Here is an 18234-nt window from a genome sequence, read left to right as displayed (position 1 = left end):
TCAGATCTTTTTTCCCATCTGAAAATGACAGTTGTGGGATAATCCAAAACATTTCTGTGCACAGTGCATTCGGGGTCGCACGAGGTCATAATCTTCCCACGAGTAGGCCTTCCTCAACCCATCTGGGAGGTCTGTGCAGCGAGCTTCCTCCTTATTTTAACCATATTTCTGTCGGTGTGACTTGTAGTTTATGCAACATCTAGGTGGATTTCTTTGGTTTTTTGCTGCTGAGCTTTGTGGGCTACAGTAGCAGATCAAGAGATTTGGGCCGGAGTCCAAGGCTGCAAATATAGCAGAGACTTTACTGGCTGCGTCCCCGCTCAGACGAGCCGATAACCGAAGTCTGCTGTTTGTGACGGTGCAGTGAAAAGAAACCCCGGACTCCTGGAGGTTCAGTCCCAGAGCGCCCTGCAGAGGAACTGCAGCTTCGCCGACGACCTGGAGATGGAGTCGGAGCGCGACAGCGAGCTGCTTCCTGCCTCCTCGGTGTCACAGTGAGTGTCCAAACCAGCAGGGAACGTTCCCACAACATCAGATAACGTTACATACAAATTCTAATTATTCACTAAAGAAATGTTTCAATCAGATGTTCAAAAACTGTTTTAAGAAAATGTTTTAGCATCAACATTCAGAGGATGTTGTCAGGAACACAGATTGTTTCATGACAGCAAAGGTTCTCAAACCAACACTCTAAAAAAGTGTTATAGATGTTATTGAGACCTCCCACAGAATTTATAAAACATTCCTGTAATGTGATATAACAACTAAAATTGAATATTCTGTGTGCAATGTTCTGAGGATGTTTTGGGGATGTTGTTGAGGGAAAACATTATAGAATACATGATGCATATCCATGAAAACAAAGAAAGAACGTTCTCAAACAAGTATTCAACAACTTATTTTTAAAATGTTATTGACAGCTTAGGTGGCAGAACGTTCTTTAGAAGACATTCCTGTACCACCGTATATTACCAAAGGTTGAACATTCTGACTGCAATGTTCTAGGGATGTTTTGGAGATGTTGTTGAGGGAACACATCGGAGAATCTTGAAAACATTCTCACAAAGTTCCATGATAATAAAGCAAGAACATTCTCAAGCCAACATTCAAAAAACGAAGTTCTAGATGTTAATTTGGCCTCAGATGAATTGTATAAAACGTTCCTGTAATGTGATAGAATAACTAAGACAGAACATTCTGTGTGCAATGTTCTGAGGATGTTTTGGGGATGTTGTTGAGGCAACACACAGAATTTTCTTCTGTAAACCATTTATACAACGTTCCCTGACAACAAAGGAAGAACGTTCTCAAACAAACTTTTGAAAAAATGTTCTTCAGATGTTATCCAGATCTTCCTGTGCTGCAATATTTTACCAAAGGTGGAACATTCTGCCTACAATGTTCTTCAGATGTTTTCAGGATGTTGTTGAGGGAACACATTATAGAATCTGTGCAACATTTTCCATGATAAAGGAAGAACATTCTCAAAACAACATTCAAAAACTTGTTTTTCAGATGTTGGTGAGGCCTCAGCTGATTTTTAGAAACAGGTCCTGTCATGCGATATGTTACCAAGGTGGAACACTCTGCTTGTAGTGTTCTGAGGATGTTTTGGAGATGTTCTCGTGGGAACACTTCTTCCATAAAACATTCTTACAATGTTCCAATCCTGATAAAAACGGAAAAATGTTCTCAAACTGACTTTTGAAAAATGTTTTCCAGATGTTATCAAGGTTTCAGATGGCAGAATATTTTTCAAACAGAATGTTCTCTAATGTTCCTGTACTGCAATATTTTAACAAAGGTGGAACATTCTGCCTTCAATGTTCTTTAGATGTTTTGGGGATGTTGTTGAGGAACACATTTTAGAACATTATTCTACAAACCCTTAAGAGCTTCAGTAGAAATAAGCTGGACATCTCTTGTAGGTTCTTGAAGACATTTCGCCTCATTTGAGTTGGATGAGAGGTGAAACATCTTCAAGAACCTACAAGAGATGTCCAGTTGATTTCTACTGAAGCTCCTAAGATTACCATGACCTGGATGACTGAGAATCTACACAGTTCTTCCTTTAATATGACCCATTACAGGTAGAACATTAGAATTTTTTATTGAGGGAACACATTATTCTTCTACAAGACCTTTCCCAATGATAAAAAAGGAAGAATCATTCAATAAACATTTTCCAAATGTTACTGAGACCTCAAATGACAGAATGTTCTTCATAAGGCGTTCCTGTACTGTCGTATTTTAACAAAGGCGGAACATTTTTGACTTTTTCTTCTATAAAGCACTTCGACAGTGATACCAAAGGAAGGATGTTCTCAATACAACATTTGAAAAACATTTTTAAGATGGCATCGAGGCCTCAGATGATTTTTAGAAGACGTTCCTGTAATATGATATATTCTACCTGCAGTGTTTTGGGGATGTTGTTGAGGGAATTCATAATATAATCCATAAGATGTCCCATGATAAGAATGTTTGCATCACTAAACATTTTTAGAACATCTTTAGTTACCCTAACATTGACAAAAAAAACATTCTGAGAACTAAACAAACTTCCCTTTAAATCATCAGTAGAACTTTGCAGACTTTTTTTTATTAACTGTTTTTGGAACACAAAAAACTCCAGCAAGGTTTTGCAGCATTGCGTTGCTATTGCACCGCCGCTGAGTTTCTGTGTACAAAGGGAGGGTTTGCATGTATTTTTGTGCTATTTGTAATTAACCTTTGTAATATGCCAAACCCCCGGTGGCTCGTGCTACTGCGTAATGATTCTCTATTAGGGGAAATCATTGCGCTCGCCGAGGCGCTCGCACAGCCAGAGACTGAGACTGATATGAGGAAATGAGTGTTAAGTAACTGCAGTGTAATGCAAGTGCACAGTAAGTGAAACAAATGGAGCGACAGTTTTGACCCGTGGGACTTACTTCGTAAATGGTGGGGTAATGATGCAGACTGGGAATTGCATGCAGCAGCGTTGTTGGCAAAGATCACTGTGTGCTCTGCTGACTCCAAAATATGGAACCAGCTGTTCTCATAGAGCAACGCCACATCAAATCCCATGCTAAATTGAGCCACTTTAAGATACTACCGCTTGTGTTATCTGTGACAAGAGGGCGACGACTTAAACAGAAATCTTGAAAAATGTGCTGCAATTTGCTCGGTTTGTCTTTGATTTAAAGTCTTTTTTTTTTTTTTTAAAAGTCTGTCTTGAGTCTCGCGGCACACATTCCCGATACGGAGCACAGATCTATTGCTGCAGTTGCCTCCGCTTTGACATTGCAATGCTGTGTGTTTTGGTAAATTGTAGATAACTGAGGTGTCAAGAGTTTCAACAAAACTGCCACACACACTTGTCACCGGCGGACAGAAATTACACCTGCAGTAACACAAGAGACGAAGCCTTTAACCACTTAACAATCACCAGCCAGATGACGGGTCGAGGGTAATTCCTGGTGCTGGACTTGAAATGGCATTGGCCCCGATTATGCATCATTTAAAAGCAAAAAGCCCCGTGATTTAATCAGTGTGAACTTTTTTAAGATGTACCAATGCCACAGCTATAATAGCAGCAGCAGCAAACCAAGTCCGACAAATAAAAATGCTTCCAAGTTTCAAGGCCTTCTTAGTAAATATGTGGGTGAATATTAAAGAGGTTATAGTGATGTAGAAACAGTTAGGTGGGTGGAAGGTAGAACTCAGCAGCTCCCTTGAAATATTTTCATGTGCCTTTTTAAAAATTTGTATTAATCTCATAAAGCATTTGGTCCATTAGCAGAGAGATAACAAAAGATAACTGCAAAAGTTCTTGCATAAATTCATTTTCTGAACGGGAAACGAGCCAAGGCAAGTTGTCTCTCCTTGATTGTGACAGATTTTTTAATTGAATGCATAGAAACAAGAGCAGTGTAATCTCCATCTGGCCACAGATATTATGCAATTACTGAAAAAGTCAAGTCGGTGTGATAAAAATAAAAGTTTAAGCCCCAATAAATGCAACTCTGTGACGGTGAAGGAATGTAAAACACAAATAGTAATACATTTGCTCTATAAATTACAAAACCACAACAGCTACAACATTAAAACTACCTGCACAATATTGTGCAGGTCCTCTTTGTGCTGCTAAAAACATGGACCTCGAGCCTCTGGGGGTGTCCTGTGGTTTCTGGCACCATCATATTAGCAGCGGATCCTTTGGGTGTTGTGGGCTGCAGGGCAGGCCCTTATGGATCAGCCTTGTTCCGGTTCATGGATACTCGATCGGATTGGGATCTGGGGAGTTTGGAGGCTGAGTTAATGCTGGGGGAGGCTGCTGCTGTTAGAAAGTGTTGTTGTGGTGGTGTTGTGCTCCGTCTAGGGGTCCTTGTTCTGATATTTATTTACACTATTTGCAGTAATCGGGAGTTAAGGGTGGACAGAGCCAAAAACAACAACCAAAAATGATCTATTTAGCAAAATAAATAACAACCAACATGACCTAACCAAAAGTAACAAACTAAAATACAATTTTAGTTTAACAAATATGGCTGTTCATCACTACAAACTCCCATAAGTAACCAAAAAATCAACCGTATAGCAAAACTACATACAGTCATAAACCAAAGTTTCCATACACTCATAAAGATCGTGTATGTATATATATATATATATATATATATATATATATATATATATATATATATATATATATATATATATATATATATATATGACAGTCTTGAGTTTCCAATGACTCCTAGAATTCTGAATGCTTTATGATGGAATCATTGACACATGAATCTTTGTTGCAAAAAAAAACAACAATCATACCTTTTGGTTCCTAGAAAGATTAAGTGTAGGTCTTCTGAAAAAAAATACAAAATCTGTGGGGTTAATCAAATTTTCTGTTTCATGGTCTCTTAACTTCTTGTGAGTGATTAAGATTGACTACAGCTGGTGACTCCAGCTGGTGACTCCTCTGAACCAGTTTAAATAAAACCAAACCTACCACCAAGCATGGTGGTGGTAGTATTATGCTCTGGGGCTGTCTAGATGTGCTTTTGGACTGGTTTCAGACTGTATGTTGGACTGGTTTTGGACTCTTGAGATTCTTATATTTGGTTTCAGTCTTGATTCTTCTGGTTTTGGATGTGATTTAAAGTTGGTTTAGGATTTATTTCACTCTGGATCTGGTCCTGGATGAGGATTGGTTTCAGACTGTCTTGGACAGGCCTTGGAAATTTTTTGGAGTAGTTTAGGTTTGGTTTTGGTCCTGATTTTGTCCTGGTTTTGAACTGTTTCGAAAACTGGTTTCAGTTTTGGTTTAGGACTGGTTTCAGACTGTATTCTGACTGGTTCTGAAGATTTTTGAACTAGTTTAGGTTTCAGACTGCCTTGGACAGGTCTTTTTTAACCCCAAGAACAACCAAACCTACCATCAAACATGGTGGTGACAGTATCATGCTCTGTAGAACTGGAACTTTACCCAAAGTAAATGGAATACAGAAGAAGGATTGAATTTAAAGTCCTCAGTAGAAAGTTGATCTTGGACACAGTTGGATGTTTCAACAAGACAGTGAGCCCAAACACACATCAGCTGTGGTAAAGAAATGGTTAAATCAGGCTAGAATGAAGATTTTAGGCTGGTGTCCCCAAAGTTCTGACTTAAACCCCATCAAGAACCTGCTGACTGGAATGAAGAAACAAGCCTGTGTCAGACCGACAACAGATCTAGTTAAACTACATCAGTTCTGTCAAAGATAAACCAGAAGCTTGTGGACAGAAACCAAAAGAACCTAGCTGAAGTGAAAATGGACAAAGGATGTTGAAGCGGCATTGCTGTATGTATATTTTTGACCCAGCTGATAGTGTCATATTTGCAGAAGACCTTTAATAAACTTATAATAGAGCCAGCCCCAGAGCATGATACCGCCACCACCATGCTTCATGGTAGGTTTGGTGCTCTTGGGGTTAAAGGCCTCACATTCTCTCCTACAAACACATTTCTGCTCAGTTTTTGTGGCCAAATAACTAAACTGCTTTACGCCTATTGTCGCAAATTGGCAACATACCACTTTTATTTAGACTGCAGCTGAGATAGCGTATCCATTCCCCCAATGCTGGTTAATGCATATTCAATACGTACCTCGGAACCTTTTGCAAGCACTGATTTCTCGTAGGACCAGCCGGAGTGGAACAAAATTATTATATATCTTTTATTATTATTATATAGCTATGTATCTATGTTCTATGTGTAATAGATAAATTAACAATCTCCACTTATTTTAGCATCAGCTGGAAAGCAAAAACACACACAAATATTGTTTTTATTTAATTGTAAATAAATTCAGGTGTCAAGAGGTTAATTTTTGTTTCATCTGACCACAGAACTTTCCTCCAGAAGACCTTTCATCTATGAAAGAACCAAAATACATGAATGTTTCATGTGTTTCAGTGATTTCATTACTGAAAATTTTGAGTTATAGGAGTCATTGAAAACTCAAAACCAAAAGTGCCAATTGAGGTGAGAATGTCCAAATATTAGCATTTCTGTACGTACATTTTTGATCTAGCAGATTTTGTCATATTTTCCAGAAGACTTAAAACAAATGAAAGAAAGAACCGAAATGCATGACTGCAAGATTCATGTGTTTCTGTGACTCCATCATAAACTGTTCAGAGTCACTGAAAACTCCATGATATACATGGTTTTTATTAGAGTATGGAAGCTTTTGTTCACGACTGTACATATGCAAGGCCAGGATGCCAATGTGGTCGGTTGGGAGGTGAAGCAGATGTGCAGATTTTTTCTACCATTTTGACTCCTTCCATAGTCGACCATCATCTGTCTGGGACCAATCACCTGCAGGCTGACAGCTGGTGGAGATTATCGATGTTCTTCACTTCACCTGTCAGCTGTGGCTGCGGTGTGTCTATACAGCACACTAACCTTTAAAACTATTTGTATTAAAGAAGACTCACGAGTGCCTCCGAGCTGCTCTGAAGACTTCTGCCTCTGATCTCTGCTAAATTTACCATCATTAGAATTTCAGTCGCGTCCCAGCGTTTCATTCCTAATGACTGAGCTCATCCCATCTTGTTGTCTTGTTAAAAAAGACTAAAGAGGATGCTCAACATGTTGTCTGACACTGTAATAATGATCTCATGATCAAAAGCTTTTTTCATCTGCAGCAGGCCCGGCGTGTGCATGCATAATTTCAACTGCGAGTCCCTGGCGCAAAAAGCATGCAATCTGAATTCCACGTGGAATTAGGTGGACTCCTTCAGCGATCAGCCAGCGATAACTGCTGGCTATTAAACTAAAAGAAATATCACACACGAGATCCAAAGCTGTGTGTAACCTTGAAACCATTAAAGAAATAGTGCAACATTTTAGAAAATAAAAAAGAGATTAAATATTCACTCTTGTATCTGGATTGCCTTTATCTCTGTGAACGGCACTCATTCGCCATGGCATCGTTTCGATAAGCTTCTGCAATGTCACAGCATTTATTTCTGTCCAGAGTTGCATTAATTTTCTACCAAGATCTTATATTGATGATGGGGGAGTTGGACCTCTGTGCAGTCTTCTCCAGAACATCCCAAAGATTCTCACTGGGGCGGAGATCTGGACTCTGTGGAGGCCAAGCCATGTGTGAAAATAATGCCTCCTGATCAACTCATTCTCAATGTGAGCCTCATAAATCCTGGCATCATCATCTTGGAACATGTCCATGCCATCAGGGAAGAAAAACTCCATTGATGGAAAGACCTGGTCATTCAGTGTATTCAGATAGTCAGCTGACCTCATTCTTTGGGCACATGACCTTCTTTCAGTGCTCCTCAGTCCAATCTTTGTGCTACCTAGCAAACTGAAGCCTTTTTTTTCTGATTAGCCTCACTGATCAGTGGCTTTCTTAGAGCTACAGCTGTTTAGTCCCAATCCCTTGGGTTTCCTTTGCATTGTGTGTGTGGAAATGCTCTTACTTTCACTATTAGACATAGCCATGAGTTCTACTGTTGATTTCCTACGGTCATCTAAGAGTTTGTTCCTCAAAGACGATGGTTCACCACTATCCTTCAGGTTTTAATTATGCATTGGACGGTTCTTAACCTGATTTTAGTTTTTCCAGAAATCTCCTTAGTGGTTTTCATTGCTGGATGCAGGGCAATAATTTGACCCTTCTGAAACAGATTAACATCCTTTCCACGACCACAGGATATGTCTTCCAACATGGTTGTTTAAGAAATGAGAAGCTCCTCACTGCATCATCCATCCATCCAAGATCTACACCGCTTAATCCTCACTAGGGTCGTTTGGGGGGGGGGGGGGGGGGGGGGGGGGGGTGGAGTCTATCCCACTCAACTTAGGGTAAAGGCAGGGGACACCCTGGACAGGTCACCAGTCTATCACAGGGCTACATATAGAGACAAACAATCACATTCACACCCACGGACAATTTAGAATTGCCAATTAACCTCAGCATATTTTTGGCCGGAGTACCCCATGTAATAAACCCACGCATGGACAGAAACATGCAAACTCCATGCAGAAAGATCCTGGGAAGGCCGGGACTTGAACCAGGGACCTTCTAGCTGTAAGGCGAAAGTGCTAACCATGGAGTCACTGTGCAGCTGCTCACTGAATCAGCCAGGGTTAAATAATTTGTTGTTTGCTGAAACATATTCATCACTGCGGTAAGTATCCAATGGAAAGCTATTACCTATTTGTTCAGTGAAATCCAAGTGGCTACTTTTTTTTGGACAGGCAGTCTATCATTTCTATTGTTATACTCTATTTAGACTTAAATACTCTTTTTTTTATTGCAAATACCAGCTCAATTTTGCACCTTATTTCTTCCGCCAGCATGATTTCCATATTATTTTGATTTTGCACATTAGTTATTTTTCTTAAATGCATCATGTGTGAGGTACTGGATACCTTGAATTTCCCCAAGGGGATGAATAAATCTAAATAACCAATACAGACTCCAAGAATAAATCCAACACCCCCTACAAAACTGCCAATTGTTGCTTTTCCACAATAAGTGTTTTACCAAATTAGACACTGCATGTAAATTTGCAAGCTTTAGACGTGATATTGGATGGATTTTTAGGCTTTGCAGCCATTTCTCTGCGTTAAGCAGCCTTGTGTAAGTATAATACTGAGCTCTATAACAAAACCTTAAGATGTTGACATCACAGTGTTCATTAGCGGTGTGGATTATAACACGAAGAAAGAAACATTCAGTGTTGGAGATTTCACTTTCAGGAGAAGTCAAAAAGAAATTGGCCTCCCTATCTGCTGTCTGGTTATATCACAACCACATAATCCTTTTATGATGGAAAATGGATTTCTATAATAGCCCACAGAGCGACATGATTGACATTTCATAGTGCTAATTTGACAAAATGTTATGAAAGCTGCATTTGAAAATCAGCCCACTGCACTGTGGAAAAAAAAAAAAAAAGTCCATTATGAGCCTCACACAGACCTTCAGTGTATCAGCAAACCGGACTCGACAAAGCGTTCGCTGCTCTCCCACCTCCCGTAGCCATTCACTGCTTTCCCAGGGTAATGAACCCCGGTAAGTAATAGCTATTTAATAATGCCCACAACATCATAATGGAGGCTAAATGCCCTACAATCACTCTGGGCTTTGTGCTAATGATTTGCAGAAAAACACGCAGACCTGAAAAATCACCCGGCTTTGTTCTTCCTGTAACTCACCTTGCTCCCGTTCAGAGTCTTCTGGGAGAAGCTCCAGATGAACAGAAACCCTCCTGAGCTTCCCCTACACTGATAAGAGTTTGGGCATCAATCCCATGTCAGCCATCTTTTCATGGGTTCTCAGCGTTTTTCATTTGGGAAAAAATAAAAGCAGCAAGTCTAAGCAGCGTTTCACCAACACCACCACGAATTTTAACATTTTCTTACAAGGCCACTCTGTGTTTTTAGCTTTTAAGAGAAGCAAAAGGAATTTTCTCACTATTTTCAGCCACATTCTCAGTTTCATTTCACACCAACACAGACATATGAAACTCTTTTGTTTTTTCCACAGGTTGACGGAGTCACATCGAAAAGCCATCCGGGTGATCCAGAGAATGCGTTACTTCGTGGCCAAGAGAAATTTTCAGGCAAGTATCACACTTTTCTTAAAGTAAATAGCTTTCTTACATTCCCCTGTAAAATAAATGGTTTAGAAGTAAAAACAGTGCTTAAGTTATGATGAAATTGACATCCTGGTGGTACAAACAATGCGTTATTTTGTGGCCAAGAGAAATTGTTGGGTAACTAGTACACTTTTCTTACAGAGATAATTTTCTCCCTTTAAAATAATCAAGGTTTATATGTATTTGGAAGTATTTAAATTGAATAACTTATCTTTTCTTCCAATGTTAACATTTCAGAGAACCAATGAACCTGAAGTTGATTTATCAATACAATAAATAACTAAGTCTGAGCTGGTTGAGCAACACCACCATCTATAATGACACTGACTGACCTACTGATGCCTTTTTTTCATTTAATGCCCAAATAATAAAAGCAGTTGGCAGATTAATCAATAATTAAAACTCTGGCTGTCAAAGATAATTAATAAAGACTTAAAATAGAAGTTAAAAAAGTTAATGTTCACGTCCAAAATCTCCACATATCTATAGTCTATTTATCTGCAGTATTAATTCTTATTAAAGTCACAGATAAAATGGGAAAAATCATACAATCAGCTACAAGTAACTTTTCATACAGGCAACAATCAATAAATTAAAGACAAAACATCAAAAATCAAACCGTACTTGTGAAGCAGCTCTTATATGAGTTGGTGCAAAGTATGCAAAAGCATGAAGTAAAATAAACCAAGACAAATGCACTACAATAATCTATTTTTTAAATGATAAAAAAGTTAGAATAAAACCAATAAAAAAGAGAAAAGAAAACTTAAAAATAACAAAAAAAATCTATAAAAAATGACTAAAAACAAAGGAAAAACATTGTAATATGTTACGCTATATGCATAATTTAAAGTAGTTTTCTCTGTATTTATAATCCAGAAGGAAACACGGGTTCAGCAGCAGTTCTGACAGGATGTTATGTTACAGCAGAGTTTGCAAACAGCTAAAAATAAAGTGTGCAGTACTTTAAAAGATTAGATACAGTTGAGAAACGGGGGAAACTACCTTTATTTTCATGAAACTCTCTTGTTTAAGTTATCAGAGGCTCAAAACAGTCAAGAAATTATGTATTGGGAACCCACATGCAGACACCAACAACTGGAAAAATGGAACAAAAAGCAAACTTTAAATCAAAAAGCTGAATCAAAAAAGCCAAACCACAGTCCAGAATAAATCAAAAGCTGGAGGAAAAACTAATTAAAGATGCATAAAGGTAATAAAAGCGTGGAATACACAAAACTAAGAGCCAAAGAAATGCGAAAAGGTTAAAAAAAAAAACTAAGTACAAACTGAAGGTAAGTAATCAGGAAGTGGTCCAACATAAAGGAGGTGAACCTGATAGGAAAAATGTTAGCAGTCAGAACTGACTGGGGAGATGAGACATAAGCTTAAACTGATCAGGACAATCAAAAGGGAGAGAAAAGAGCAACGAAGAACCAAAATAAAACCACAAGCGACACACAATGAAGGGACAATTTCAAAATAAAACAGGAAGTAACTGAAAAGGGACATGAAATCTACACAGACACAAAGACAGAAAATAACCGCAAAAACCAAACAAACCAAGAAACTATGAGAAAAGTCAGTGGACATAAAAACTTAACTACAAATCCAAAAGTGAATTTCAGCTTAAAATCTAGTTGCGCTGGCTGCCAAGGACAGATGGAAGCTAAAGATCACACTATGAATTTACTGAAAGGTCCCTTACAATGTAGCATCTCAATTTTCCAAAAAACACACAAATAAAACATCATTACATAACACACACTACAAACACACAAATGTCTCAATTTCTTCCACCCACGGCCTCAGATCTCAGCAATCGTACACGAACAAAAACCAGTCTCAAAGACGCTGCTCATACAATAATTAAATCAGTTGCTGTTGCTAAAACTGAAGCCAGTTCACTTTAAAATCCCAGTTTCCTTGTGGGCGGCTGCAGCGGCTATTTGTTTGTGCTCAGAACTGCAACAACAAATTCACTTTTGCACTGATTTGCCCTCGAACCAGCACCGTTTCCATGGCAACGGTGTGCTTGTTACTGTAGCCCTTGGACCATTATGGCACAAAAGTGTGAACAAAACAGGATTTCTCAGGAGTAAAGTTAAAACAATTAAAACTTTTGCTCACAGGATAAATGTCTGAAGTTGTTGCATCGTTCAGAAGACACTGAGGGTGATGTTTGCAGTTTGTTGAAGCAGTTTATTCTATGTTTTCAAAATCAACTAGTATTTTATTATTGCATGCACATTATTAGGGTCTGAGAAAATTTCAAACATTTACTATGGCCAGCACGTGTCAAATAGACTCATGAAATTTGGTAGGCATATGTAACTCGTCAAGACGCACAAAAATGTAATTGGCAAGCATGCCAAAAACACAACAGGAAGTCAACCATTTTGAAGTATGTGTCATATTTTGGACGATTTTGGGACTTTTTTTTGGACATTTTCCAAAGCTATAAACTCAAGAGGTAATGCTGAGAAATCTCAAATTTGGCCACGATGTACAACCAGCTGTTGTGATCAAAAATTATCAAAATGCTCCGCCAAAGTCTGAGGGCGTGGAAATGGCGGCTGGTGGAATTTCGACAATTCGCCATGAAACAGGAAGTGCTGTCTAACTGGCCTGTACATGCTCCAATCTGCCTCAAACTTTACATGTTTGATCAGAGGCCCGCCCCGATCACATCGATATGCTGAAAAACACGCTCAGTCGCAGCGCCACCTGGTGGACATGCTCGCATTCGCTGACCAGCAATGATGCTAGGATCTGACCAATGCTGCTTGCAGCTTTAATTATTATTTTTGTTGTCTGTTCTCTAAACCTTACAACTCAAGGCCCAGCAGCAGAGACTCTATGAAGTGACATAAATCACAACCTTCAATCTCCCAGACAGAAACTTAAATATGTAAGAACGAACTTTTTTTCTGCCTTAAGGCTGAAATTTGATGAAACAATCTGAAACATTTGCTTTTTCTTCTTTTTTCGCAGCAAGCTCGTAAGCCGTATGACGTGCGAGACGTGATCGAACAATACTCCCAGGGTCACCTCAACCTCATGGTGCGGATCAAGGAGCTCCAGAGAAGGTAAACTGGATGCTATGTTTTTTGGGGGGGGTTTTTGCCGGCATGACAATAAAAAACAAACTTGTGGTTGCATGAGAGCAGAAACACACAGAGAGTGTAAATAATCTTCTGCCTTCCCATTGTTTACCTCAGACTGGACCAGTCTTTAGGGAAGATAACGTTGTTCCAGACGGGTTCAGGTAATTAATCACTCCACTGCTCTCTCAGAAATACATTAACTATGGAACAAATCACAAAGCTAATCCTGCTGCCTGATTCCTCACCTGACTGTTGTCTACCTACGAAGACCGAGCCAAAGACAAAGGCACCAACTCCATCGGATCCAGACTCCACAGGATGGAGGACAAGGTGGGATTCGTGGTACTCGTCTTTTAGTGTTTTACATGTTTGTTTTGTTTGTGAATGACAAAAGTTAAATATTTAAATCTGGCATGTTTGTCTTGGACTCATGAGTTTAACTTTTAGGAAAGTAGAGCTCATAAGACTTCTCTCTAGAAGATAATATCTTATTTAAATAAACTGTTTCTGGGAATAGTTTCAGAGAACAATATGAATGTTTAACTGGCTTTATTTACCATATTGTAATGTAAAATATATGTGTACTCACTTCAAACGTGAAACTTTAACCTTCTGAACCCCCAAATCCACGGAAACCTTTAAAAAGTCAGTTTTTGTAGCAAAACAAACAAGAAAAACACTCAGTGAGCACAGTACTCTGCCAAGGCTGCTCAGTCTAATCATTTCTGGCTGTGTAAATCTTGAAAAGTTTGTGGTGGTAATCATGGAACCATGGAATGTGGCCATTCAATAAAGATGTACCCACAAACAAAATGACCTTGCACCGAGTTCAGGCATGTGTTATGCATGTGTACGTTGTGTACAGATACTGAATCGCGTGACCTAAATATGTAGCGGGCGGCAGGAACTGATGGAACTCAGAAACACCTCCACAATTTAATCAATTGTTCCTTATATCATTTCCGACGGATAAGTCCTGATCACTCCACAGCAATCGATTTGCAGTGAGATCGCAATCATGTGATTGACAGCAGGCAGCTGCGTTCACTTGCTGTCATGGTTACAGTGACGCTGTGTCGCTATCTCGCAATTATACAGAAATCTTTAACACATCCATGGATCCAGACTATAAGCCGCATCACTGCCAAAATCTAATCACTTGGTCCTTGTGCCATTTCTGACCTTCCCTGAAATTTCATCCAAATCCATTAGTCCGTTTTTGAGTAATGTTGCTAACAGACAGACAGACAGACAGACAAACTATGCTGATCGTCACATAACTCTGCTGCATACCTTTGCAGAGTAATAAAGACAGTTCCACCATGAATTAATGCAAAAAAAACCCACAAATTGTTGCATAAAACTTTACCAGAATGTACCGTTTTTGAGTAATGTTCCTACCAGACAGACAGACGGACAGACATGCAAACCAACACCGACTGTCACATAACTCCACTGAGGCTCCACCTCCTTGACAGAGTAACAGTAAAAAATGCAAAATTAGGCCATTTATCAGAACCAGCAATTGCAAAAAAAAAAAAACAAAAGCATTCATTAGGTTTTGAACTTTGTGACTCCTTAAGTTGAAAACAAATGAAAAATGTAACTATAATTGTAGTATTTCATCAAAATAACTTGCTGTATTTTGTAAAAAATCACCATAAATAAAGCGTCTACACTTGCCAGATTCTGGGGTCGGTCGGTCGGTCGGTCGGTCGGTCGGTCAATCAATCAGTCAATGGTTGAAATGAGGAATACAGATTTTGTATTCCTCATTTCAACCATTAAGCCATTAATGACTCAATTTCATCAAGAGTCACATAGAAAAAAATCACGAACTTTTAGGCTGAACTGCAGGAAGTGTTTGGGAACAAATTAAAAATTTTATTAGTAAAATACTTGTAGTATGCAGAGTCACCATTTTTTCTAGTGCTGCAACACTTGGAAAAAAGTTGTCCTTGTTAATTCCAGGTGTTTTCCATCTTTGCAAAACAAATGACGAAATTCCACCTTTGCTTTTTCTTCTTTTTGCTGATTTATGACGGTACAACTGTGTTATGCTGCCCAGGAGGCATTTCTGAGTTCTCTCTACTTCTAGTCGAGGTTGTTCTGTTTCCATAGAGGTGCAGGACTTTATACTGCAGTGAAAAATGAACCTACAGTGAAGAAAAATGTGACAGGAACAAAAAAAACCCACCCAGAAACTGCTCGAGGCTCAGAGGATTAAGAGTGTGCCAGTTCTGCCACATAAAAAATTTACTTTTAAGAAGCAGCAAAGAAAAACACAACTGCCCATTATTAACACACTTGTAACATGAATAAAATTATCAAATAAAGGTAGTTTCTTGAAGAGAATGCATTTAAGGAGATTTTCTTTCTTTAGAATAGCAAAAGAGAAGCTATCTACAAATATTCATTGTAAGAATAACATAAATCCACAATATTAAAAGCACTCTGTCTAAAAATATGAAGAAAATAAATACCCTGAGTTGACTTGATTGTCAAATGAAAAGAAACTTCATGGCAGTGAAGGTGTCACTTAACAGGCTCCTATATTTTCAGTCTGTTGTGTCTTGTTAGCTGGCAATGAATATCTCTTCAATTTCTGTTCCTGAAATGTAATTCTGTTTAATGAACCCATAATATGTCCTAATAATGTTCAACGGTGCAATAAAACCCAATAATCCTGCATCCCTCCTGTATGCTCATTATTATTTGTATTGAGATATTTAGGATAAAGTGATTTTTGATGTAATATAAAGATTTTATGGTTAGATTTGATTCATTTTCCTGAACTAACAAATGCCACGTCACAAATTAATAGCTTAGAGACTGTTGAAATGTTTAAAACCAGATGATTATTTCTGTTTTTACTTTTTCTGGCTTTGATAAATGGTGTCATTTTGCAGACTTTTTTTCTTTTTTTATAAACTATCTTAGAAAGTATGTAGTAAAAAAAGATATAAATCTTTCCCATCCATCCATCCATTCATGCTCAAATTGCTTCATTTAAAGTATTTTTCTGGCCTAAAGAGATTAAAGTAGCCAATATCTTAGACAAAACTAGCAAAAATTAGCAAAAGAACATTGTTTATGCAGTCAGTATACTGTATCTTTTTCTTTGTTCATTTTTTCCTCTTAATAATCTTGTGAACCACCCAAATTTAAAAAGTTGCAGGTTTGGAACCTGCAGTTTAGGCTCCAAGCTGTGATTTTAATTCATATCATGTTTCCTGGTTTATCCAACACCTGTTTCTCCAAATAGATCATGCCCAATACAACTGCAAAATACAACAGATTAAAGATGTCACATTATCCTCTGCTTAACAAACAAGCATACTTAATTTAGGCCTCATCCAGTTTTCATTCTGACTGGCTTAATTTGTGTATATTTCTGATAGATAACCCACATGGAGCAGAGTCTGAACCGCATCGCTGAGTCCCTGGCCTTCCTGCTGGACCAGAGGGACGCCGGTGGAGACGAAGGCCGGCTGCGGCCACGGCTTGGACGGACGTCGACCGTCCTCCCCAGCCAGGACAGCCTGCCAAGCTACGACCAGCTGTCTTCGTCACCTTCGTCCTTTTCGTCCAACGCCCCCAGCACCACGCTCAGCCCCAACCCTCCCCTCAGCGCCGCCGCCAGTCAGGAGGAGAGCTGCTGAGACCTGAAACCAAACAGCCTCCAACTTCTCCTTTCACTCATCAGATGTATTCAGATTGAACGCAGTTTCAACAGCCATCCGTCTGAGCAGACCTGCAGAGTTCTTTTTATGATATTTATGTGGAATGTAGAGCATGTGGGACATATGGATGTATCTGAAACTATCTGAAATCCCCTAGAGATTATGCTCCTGTTAGATTCTTAGTTGAGTATTATGCTTGAATATTCTTCAGGTTAATGCCGGAAACACTGCAAACACAACCTGTACTGTGATTCTATATCCTATAGTATTTAAAAAATGATAGAAACTGTAATTATCTTAGACGAAGGGGCTTTAAATTTGAATATTTCACTTGAAGAGTTCAATCAAATGCTGTTATCACTGTTTTAGTTTTGTTTCACTTTTCTTAAATGTTTAGAAAAAAGTTCTTATACAATAATATAAGATTGTAGTAATTATCAAGTCTCTATGTGATGTGATCTTTGTAATAGTAAACTATGCTGATAAACCACATGTATTAATATCATAGAGGTAATGAAATAGTAGTAAAACTTTATTATCGATCATGTAGTGCGGTAGTGTCCATTTAAGCTACATTTTTCTTCGCATTTCTGAAGTAAAGTAATGCATTTACTGTGTTTCCAGCATGACAAATCTTATATATGTCAGTAGAAGGGATGCAGAATGACTAAAAATGACCTCAATGGCTTCCAAAATGGCCGCATAGAAAAGAAAAACCAGAAAATGATAGAAAATGACTGCAGACACACAAAAGAGCCACAATGTGATGGCAAAAGAACAAGGAAGAGATGCAAATTACTACAGAGATTTAAATCTCAACCTAAAATAAAAGATCAGTAGGGAACCAAGCGGCCATTTAGTGACTGCAGTTCATCTAATGTCCACTTGAGGCTTCCTCCAAAAGTGAGACGATGCCCATAGACCTCCACGTTAAAATGTCCAACTTTACAGCAGAAATAAACACATTTACAGCCTGGAACAAAGACCAGTTTTGGTCTCTATAGCTAGTTTTCCCATTTGTGACAACAGTACTGGGAGTGAATTTTTATGTAAGTCATCTGTTTAAATTGTATTAACTCTTAAATTTATGCATCATAAAGGGTGAGCGCCATCACCGGAGAGTCCAGGACCCACCTCAGCTCCACACAGGTTTCACCTCTGCTAATTTTTAGATTAGCTTACTACTACAGCTGCCTTCACGGTATGTTTAATGCAGTATGCATACATTTGGGACACTGCTTCCTTATAAATATTGCACTGTGTAAAATGAGTGGTCATCCATCTGT

At 38.6% G+C, this 18234-nt stretch overlaps 1 protein-coding gene across 4 annotated transcripts in view; it reads left to right on the top strand.

Annotated features, from left to right (window-relative positions):
- Positions 1 to 17931, top strand: part of kcnq1.1 (potassium voltage-gated channel, KQT-like subfamily, member 1.1) — an 85345-nt gene extending 67414 nt beyond the window's left edge. For all 4 annotated transcript variants that reach the window (XM_055012658.1, XM_055012660.1, XM_055012652.1 and 1 more), the window contains 6 exons: positions 365 to 494; positions 10047 to 10122; positions 13153 to 13247; positions 13380 to 13426; positions 13534 to 13595; positions 16667 to 17931. In XM_055012658.1, the coding sequence (XP_054868633.1) occupies positions 365 to 494; positions 10047 to 10122; positions 13153 to 13247; positions 13380 to 13426; positions 13534 to 13595; positions 16667 to 16927 (671 nt within the window). In that variant the 3' untranslated portion in view covers positions 16928 to 17931. The remainder of the gene's footprint in view (positions 1 to 364; positions 495 to 10046; positions 10123 to 13152; positions 13248 to 13379; positions 13427 to 13533; positions 13596 to 16666) is intronic.
- Positions 17932 to 18234: the final 303 nt, after the last annotated feature.

The sequence above is a fragment of the Amphiprion ocellaris genome, chromosome 1, assembly GCF_022539595.1.
Source record: "Amphiprion ocellaris isolate individual 3 ecotype Okinawa chromosome 1, ASM2253959v1, whole genome shotgun sequence".
Classification (NCBI taxonomy): Eukaryota; Metazoa; Chordata; class Actinopteri; family Pomacentridae; genus Amphiprion; species Amphiprion ocellaris.
Note: the sequence above shows the minus strand (reverse complement) of the source record. Positions and strands in the feature narration are given on the sequence as shown.